This window comes from Tamandua tetradactyla, chromosome 8 (genome assembly GCF_023851605.1).
Source record: "Tamandua tetradactyla isolate mTamTet1 chromosome 8, mTamTet1.pri, whole genome shotgun sequence".
Lineage (NCBI taxonomy): Eukaryota > Metazoa > Chordata > Mammalia > Pilosa > Myrmecophagidae > Tamandua > Tamandua tetradactyla.
This window is the reverse complement of record NC_135334.1, coordinates 75,714,953-75,724,057: the sequence shown is the minus strand read 5'-3', so window position 1 is coordinate 75,724,057 and position 9,105 is coordinate 75,714,953. Positions and strand designations below refer to the sequence as shown.

The window sequence follows — 9,105 nt, the reverse complement described above, 5'->3', positions numbered from 1 at the left end:
ATGTTCCCTTCCCAGCTCTATGCCAACATCTCCTTCTTCCAGCCACCTGCTTTCCTGATGATTGGCATCCCGGGGATGGAGGCTGTTCGTGGCTGGATCTCCATCCCCTTCTCCTCCATGTACACTGTGGCCCTCAGTGGAAACTGCCTGATCCTTCTGGCAGTGAGGAGGACGCCCAGCCTGCACCAGCCCATGTACTACTTCCTGTCCATGCTGGCCCTCACTGACGTGGGCCTCACCTTGTCCACACTGCCCACCACCCTGGCTGTGCTCTGGTTTGACCGCCGGCTTATCGGCTTCAACGCCTGCCTGGTCCAGATGTTCTTCCTCCACTCCTTCTCTGTGGTGGAGTCGTCGGTGCTCCTGGCCATGTCGTTTGACCGCTTTGTGGCCATCTCCAACCCCCTGCGCTATGCTGCTGTCCTCACAAATAGCATCATCATCAGGATTGGGCTGGCCATCGTGGCTCGTGCTACCCTCTCCCTCTTCCCCGTGCCCTTCCTGCTTAAACGTCTGAACTTTTGCCCTGACAAGATCCTCCTGTCACACTCTTTCTGTTTCCACCCTGATGTGATGAGAAGAGCCTGTGATGATATCACCATCAATATACGCTATGGACTCTATGTGGTTGTGTCCACTGGAGGCATAGACTGTCTGCTCATCATCCTGTCCTATGCCTTAATCCTGCATACAGTTCTGTTGCTGGCCTCTCCCCAGGAGCGTCTCCGGGCCCTCAACACCTGTGTCTCCCATATCCTGGCTGTGTTTGTCTTCTTTATTCCAGGCATCACCATGTCCATGATCCACCGTTTTGGGAGGCACCTGCCTCACATCGTCCATGCCCTGGTTGCCTACGTGTACCTGGTGGTGCCTCCTGTGCTCAACCCCATCATCTACAGTGTCAAATCCAAGCCCATCAGAGAGGCCATGCTTAGGTTGCTGAGGGGGAAATGCCAAGGTTGATGGAACCCCAAAATAATAACAAGGTGTGGGTATCATATAAACAAATGCTGTAACCTCACAGGAACCTGCTGGACTCAGCAAATGCTGAAAATCCTTAGTCTTTGCTAAAGCAATGTGATGGCCACCAGGCCCAATAATGTTATAAACTTACATTCAGCCTTTTGTGCTGTAGGCAGTGCTGAGGATTAAAGACAGAGAAATATATTAAACATGGTCCTTTCTTTCCAGAGGCTCACAATCTAGTGCCAAGCAAAGGCCTGTAAATACACAATTAGAATATAGACCAGTAAGTGCCATATAAATAAATATATGTGCAGCAGATTGGAAGGGATGGCAACAGGGGAGAAAACCATTTTTTAACTTCACCTTGAAAAATATGTAGGATTTCTCAAGGCCAAGTAGGAGTTGGGCATGAAAGAGAAAAACCCAAGGGGAAACAAAAAGCAACCTGAAAAAGAGCTCCAAGTTTTGAAGAAGTAAATGATTCATGCACAGGTGAGCATTCATGCCCTTCTTTACATCTCTACCACTTTTTATGTATTGGCAGGTTTGGTGTGACATAGGACTTGAATGGGGTAGGACAGGGGAAGGACGACAAATTGTCGGTGATCAAATTGTATAGGAGCACACGTATTATGCCATGTACTTTGGTCTGTATCTAGCACATAAAAATCATTTCTTAAATATTTTTACTATGAAATAAATTAGGAGTATGAATCACAGATTAGAAGTATGTCAGACATTTGAGCAAGACTGGGGCCAGGGACACTTTCTGGTCTCAGAGTTTCACAGACTCCATTTACTCTGCCTAGAACATTCTCACGCCCCACTTCCCTATGTCTCATTTCTGCATCCCCTTCTCACCCATCAAGTGTCAGCCTAATTTTTTAGAGTATGCTGTCTAATTAATTCCCATTTCCACATTATTCACTGCACTATGCTTCTTCCTTAACATCTGCCATTGTCTGTCACCGTGGTAGACTATAAACCCAGAGGGTTCCAACATATATTCCATGCCTGGTAACATTCTGGAATAGTAGAATGTACATTTATATTTTATATGCAATTAAATAACAATGTATAAGTGAATTTGAATGAGGAAAAGGACAAAGAACCAATGAGTTTAAGAGAGAATTTTGAGATGTTTGTCTCCGGAGAGCCTCTAGACTTCCAGAGAAATACTATTATAAATAATTCTTGCCAGTTTGTAGAAAGGTTTTCAGATGAACTTGGTTAGCTGGAGGTATGAGAAGTGCAATACCCTGAATTAGCTGAATTAAGCCTGCTCACTAACTGATGGTTTTCTACTTTTTCACCTTGAGGACCTCCTGGGCCCCATTTTCCCAGAGGTGATGCGCTTCACATTTCAGTGAAATACTCTGACTGCCTAAAGTGTTCCTGTAGGCAAAAACTTTGATATAGGGGATATAATACTAATATGTGTTATATATTCCTGCTTGCTTGTGCCTTTTTACCAAGTCATAAGGGCACATGGGTCTTTATCCTGAATTCTTCAACCACTATTTCTCCCACAGTTGTGAAGTTCAACATCAGAGATTTTTAGTACATAGTGTTTACACAAGGTAAGCAGCATCATGTATCATTTTGGTTAAGAACACAAGTTTTAGAGTTAGAAAAACAAATCTTATTCAAATTCTATCAAATCTGTCACTTGTGCTGACCAGCTATCTGGCTTGGAATATTTTATCCTTTTTATAGTTAACAATAGGTTTTGGGGTTTGGTTTGGTTTGGTTTTAGTAAGTGCTATGTGCCAAGCACTCTGAGAGGCGATGGAAATGAAAATGCAATGGCACCAAAACAGTCTTGATCCTTGTGGGAAGAATGTACATTAACAAAATATAGACCTAAATAGGTGTAAAATTGCAGTGGCACTAAGGGCTATCAATTATTCGCCCCTTCACCCCAGTACATTGTCTGTAAACTCCATGAGAGAAGTCCGGCTGCTTCTGTGTTATGTTGCATTCCCAGTGCAGGGCTTGCACTCACTTTAACAGCACTAATGCTAACAACATTAAAAATTTATTTGGTAACTACATTAGCTTACTGTTGTTGTATAACAAATTATCACACATGTAGCAGTTTAAAATACCAATTTATTAACTTGCAGTTCTGTGGGTCATAAGTCACAGTTGGCTTAGCTGGGTTTTCTGCTAAAGGTTTCATTCGCTAAAATCAAGATGTCAGCCAGCTGGGCTCATATCCAGAGCCTGGGGAAAGAATCTGCTTTCAAACTCATTCAGGTTGTCTACAAATCTAGTTCCTTGAGGTTTCAGGACTGGAGTTTCCTTGTCTTTGCTGTATTTCAGCCTCCCTAAGCTCCTTAAGAATATCTTCTCACATGGCCCCTTCAATCTTCAGACCAGGAAGAGGGACCAACACGAGTGCCTCTTATGCTTTCAGTATCTCTAATTTCCTCTCCTGCCATGAGATTAAAAAAATAATGTTTTCATGTGATTAAATCAGGCTTACCTAGATATTCTCTCTATCTTAATGTCAACTGCGCCATATATCAGAACAGAATCACAAGAGTTATCTCTTCATATTCACAAGTTCCAGGAACTAGAGAAGGGAATTTTTGTGGGACCATTTTAGAATATCTGCCAATCACAGTAGCTAAATAAATAGATTAATGAACGGATGGTTTTATGAAAGTACATGCTAAGGGGATCAAATCTTTCTAGGGGATCAAAATGGCTTTAATCAGAAAGTGATCATTAAAGTGAGGTCTGAATGTTGAAGAGAAAGTAATGGGGAAAAAATTAAAACGAGTACATAGGAGAAGGATTATCAGGCAGAGAGTACCACCATATCTCCAAAGTACTTATAATAGAAGGAAGCACAGTGACATAAAGAAATGCAATGAAAGTCAGTGTGGCTGGAAATTGAAGAGTAAAGAGCCTACGGTGCAAGATGAGGCTGAAAGTATAAATAAGGATCAATGGAATGACAGGAAAGAGTATTTTAAACAGGAGTGAGAGTACGATTGGAGCTGGAGGTGGTTTTGACATGATCACATTTGGTTTTTGGAATGATCATTTGAGATTGTATTGTAGAGAACAGATTGAATGAAAGTTAGAATGAATGAAGTCATCCATTAGAAGTAGTCATCTACTGAAGGTGAGATATAGTAGAAATATGGGCAAGGAGAATGGTAATGGAGATAAAGGGAATTGTGTGATTCAAAAGTTATATAAAAAAAAAAAGGGTGGGCCACAGTGGCTCAGCAGGCAAGAATGCTTGCCTGCCATGCCAGAGGACCCGGGTTCGATTCCCAGTGCCTGCCCATGTTAAAAAAAAAAAAAAGTTATATAAAAAATATAAATGACATACTGGATTTTGAGTTGAATATAAAAGCTAAGAGATCAAGAAGAAGGGTCAAGGATGACTCTTAGATTTAAGGCTTGCTCATCAAGATAGGTGATGGTGCTATGAACTAAAATGGGAAATATTAGTAAAGGAACATGGTCGGATAGAGCCTGAGTTTGGATTTGAACAATTAGAGTTTGAACTGCTTTGGAAGCATCCATATGGCTAAGGTATACAAGTAGTTAGAATGACAGGTCTGGAGCTCAAGGGAATGGTCTAGTCTAACGATAGAATTTAAAATCACTGAAATACAGATGACAGTAGAAATTTTCAACTCAAGTGTGACTAAGTAGCAATTGAAAAATTGCTGTCTCTCAAGGCCTGACTCTGGGGCCTCTTTTCCTATTATACCATGTTTCTTCAGACAGAGTAGAATGAGTGTGCAAAGGAAACTGAGAAATATTCAGAGAGATGAGAGGAAATCAGTGAGCAATGCCATAGAGGTCATAGAAAGAGAGTATATCGAGGAAGAGGGAGTGGTCAACTGCCTTGATGTTATTGAGAGGTCTGGTAAGATAAGGACTGAAAGTTCAGGCACAAACAGGCCCTCAGTGATGATAGTAAAATCTGTTTGATTATGGCCAAAGTTATATTGGAATGCTGGGAGAATTAACTGAAAGATTTGGAAATTGAGATAGCAAGCTATACATCACTTTTCTAGGACACTTAGCTATGGAAAGAAAGAGATCAAAGGGGATTATGGGATCCAATAAGGTTTATTATTGTTGTTTTCACTGTTGTTTTTAATATGGAAGAGACTTAAACATGATAAGTGCTGAGAAGGACTCATTTAAGCCAGTGAGGTTGAATATACAAGATGGAGAAGGGAAAATAATACAAGGTTCCAAGGAAGGTAGGAGGGGATGTGATCCAATTTTTTTTTTTTCACATGGGCAGGCACCAGGAATCGAACCCGGGTCCTCTGGCATGGCAGACAAGCATTCGTGCCTGCTGAGCCACCGTGGCCCACCCTCCAATTTTTTTTTAATACCGTGAGACCCAGCCTCATGTCATATTGATTTAAAAAAACTTTGTAAAAATGTTGCTAATGTGAAGACAATGTCTCCTACTTTGATAAATTCATACCTCCAACGTTTGTCCTGGAAAGTAAAGAACAGCCTTATTTGAGCGCCTCATTTACCTTGTTTTGCTTTTTAAATTTTGAATCTATTTATGCAACAACTATTTATTTAGTGTTATCTTTATTAAGCTAGAATACTTTAAAAACAACAAAAAGTTGCAGAGGTTTGACACATTAGTAGTTTATTTTTCACTTACTTAACGGCCTGGTATAAACCCAGGGGATGGGAGGTTGCAGGTGGAGGGGTTTGGCTATACAGTTTGTAGTACTCCAGGCTGCTGGCGACTTCCCAAGTCACACTGAATATCAACATCCAGCCAGAAGATGAGGGAAGAACATAGACTAGTGGACAAGGGAGGATTTTATGAGACAATACATATGTCTTTCATTCACACTAGAACTAATGGCTGGAATTCAATCACATCTAATTCAAAGAAAATAAAAAGGCTTAGCAGTGTGTCCAAAATGGAGAAGAATCTGTTTTGGTGAATTGTAGCCAGTATCTGTTATAAGCATCTACCATGTTCCAGGCACTTTGGTAAGTTCAGAAGATTTGGTGATGACCATAGATGGAGGCAGTCTGTAGTCTTATGAGTGAGAGTCTAGCAACAAGTAAAGTTATTAAATAATCATTTCCAAGCATGGTAAGTATCACAAAAGGGAAAAGAATGTGTGGTGCTGAGGGAGTACATATCAGGGAAACTGATCCTGTCTGAGGAATCCAAGATGGTATTCCTGAGAAAAAAAGCAAATAGATGTGAAAGATAAGTGGGTTAAATGAGGGAAGAGTCAGGGTAAAACTGTCACAACCAAATAGAGAAACAGGAGTTAGTGTAAAGACACAAGAGAAATGTGGCAAGTTTGAGGAGCTATAATAAGCCCAATGGAAGTAGAATATAGAAAGTAAAGGAGGGGAGAGGTGTGATCAGATCATGAAGGTGGGAAAGGCTAAAATGATGCAAGACTGCATGGACCCTATTAAACATTTAGGACCTTTTCCTAAAGCCTTGGGAAAGATTAGAAGGGTCTTAAATAGGAGAGTAACTGATAACACAAGAAAAGTGGTGAGTTCTCTGCCCGATGTGCAAAACAGGCAACCCATGTCACCCGGGGTTTCAAAGAAAGAGTTTATTCCTGAGCATAAAGCAGGAGATCAGAAGGCCTATTGGTCAAAAAATCCATCTCCCCAAGTCTAAAGCGTTCAGGTCTTTTATAGATTCAGACAAGGGGGGACTGGGGTTGTTACCATTACCATAATAAGTATGAACAGGACTGTCAGAAGGTTATAATAACTAGTATAACAGAAAGTATATACAAGACTGAGACCAGACTAGAATAACCATTACAACAGAAAGTATAAACAAGTGCTGAATTTCAGTAATTTTCAGGTATTAACATCTGCCTATTCTACAAGATAAAAAGAAAACATCTATATAATGATTGAGTAATCATAATCAGGCCCTGAATTCGAATTTGCATTAGCTTATCCCTCTAATGATGCTGTGAAGAATGGACTAGAATGGGCTAGTGGAAACAACAAGAAGCCCTTAGGATACTGTGGCATTTTTACAAGCTTGAAAATGGTGGTTTGCCATTTGTTAAATGAAGTAGATATTTTCCATTCCTTTTTGCTGATGAGTTGCTTTGTAGGTCCTTCAGATACATGGAGAATTCCTAACTTTATTCATAAGTCAGGAGAAGATGACTTCAGCTAGAATAGTGAATCAATGCTTAAATCTCAATGTCCTAACACCATAAATATTAATCTCTCACTTGTGCAGAGTTTCACTCATATCAGACAGGTCTCCTGAGCAGCTCTCCTCCAAGCAAAGAGTCCAGGCCCTTTCTAGCATGTGAATCCACCATCTTGTAATAATTTGTTTCCAGGTGGTCTCTCCTAAGAGAGATCATGAAAGATCACATAGCATTTTAAGGGTGAGGCCCTAGTGTACATCATTTCTGCCCACATTCCATCGGATATAACCCAAGCACCTTGCTCCACCTTTATTGCAAGACTGAAATTCATCTTTGTGTGTGTTCAGGAAAAAGAAGTGTTACCTATAAGCCTTTAGACATTCTCTTTCACACCTTAAGAAAGCCAACCTCTTTTTATAGAAGCTAAATATCAGTGTTTTCCATTTTCTTAGAAACACAGGCTTTACCCAGTTCCAAAAGGCTGGTTGTTCCAACTCAGCTCTTGGAGGACTTGGGTTAGGGCAGACCGAAGACCAAAAGGCACGTCAGGCAAGAGGTTTGGGGGGACTTACGAGCAAAAGAAAATTCTTCCAGATAATGGCTGCTTGGGAAATGGAAGTTAGAGCTCCAATAAGGGGGCAGAGGGGACTGCAAGGGCTTATAAAATTTTAGGACAAGGGTCTGAGAACTGAGTCTCAGCAGGGTCTCCTGACACCGAGATTTATTATCAGCAGTGGTCAAGGAAAGGTTGTTTCAATGCCTTGTTTACCATTGTACATTCTTTCCCACTTGAGGAGGTCTGATGACCGTTCATGTCTGTCCTGGTCATGTAGGCAGCTCCATGCAATGACCTGCTCTCAATATGGAAGCGAATTCCAGGCTCTGCATCCCCACACTGGTATTGCATAGAATCATTCTGTTAAGGAAGTCAAAGGCTGTATTCAATTTCCAGAAGCAGCAGAAATAAGGACTTTGGCAGTATAATGTGGTGCTCAAATCTTTGGTGAATTCAAATTGTACTGCCACCATAGAATGATTCTAAACCTTGTCCTAAACTGTTATAAGCCCTTGCACTTCTCCCACCCCCTTAGCAGAACTCTAACTTCCATTTCCCTACCAACCACCATTGGGAAGAATCTCCTGTTCTCCTGTTCCTGTTCTAACTGCCCCTTGGCTCACTCTCCTTTTAGTCATTCCGTACGGCCTTCGATGGGAAACCTAACACTTCACACGTCATGCTCCAGACATTGCAAACCTTGCATCAGGACAGGTGGTGCAAACACGATGCAGCCATGAATTCACATAGCAATCCTCCAGACCAAAACCTGCTTGTTGGCAGGAGTCGTGGCCATGTGCCCACCACCAGTGTCTCCTGGCTCAGCTGAGAGTTGCTGGGTTGGGCGAGGAGGGCCATGTCAAGGGTCCAGGCTGCTTTAATACCTCTGGTCCTCACTCATTGGGGAACACGTGATTTTTCTTTATTGTAAAATTGTGGACTTTTAAAATCTGTTTACTAAACCATAATTCATTTGCATTTGTGAAAAATGCCACTGTCCTAGTGATTTCTGATGTAAATAATGTTGTTTATATAGTTTGAATTGAATTTGCCTATGTTGTAAAAAAAGAGGTGTGGGTCTTGACGCAACTTGGAGCAGTCTGACAGAGTGACCTGAGGACAAAACTCACATGTACTGTATTATCTAGGAGGGTCTGGTGTTGGCTGGATAATTGAGTCTGGGTCTCACTTCTTCTGCCAGTTTTCAGATATGAGAATCTGAGAAAAATCATTATCTGTGTGTTAGGACTTGAATGATGTCCCCACGAAATACATGTTCAGGTCCTACTCCTGATTCTATGGCCGTAGGCAGACCTAGCATAAATAAGGTCTCTTCAAAATGTTACTTCAGTTAAGGTGTGGCTGCACTGAATCATGTTGGGCTTTAGTGTGGGTTACTGGAATCCTTCATAAGCAGAGGGA

The 9,105-nt window shown here is 41.3% G+C and overlaps 1 protein-coding gene across 1 annotated transcript; it reads left to right on the top strand.

Moving 5' to 3' along the window:
• Window positions 1–963, top strand: LOC143643489 (olfactory receptor 51I2-like). The gene has a single exon (XM_077112111.1). The coding sequence runs from the start codon at window positions 1–3 to the stop codon at window positions 961–963; it is 963 nt and encodes a 320-aa protein (XP_076968226.1).
• Window positions 964–9,105: the final 8,142 nt, after the last annotated feature.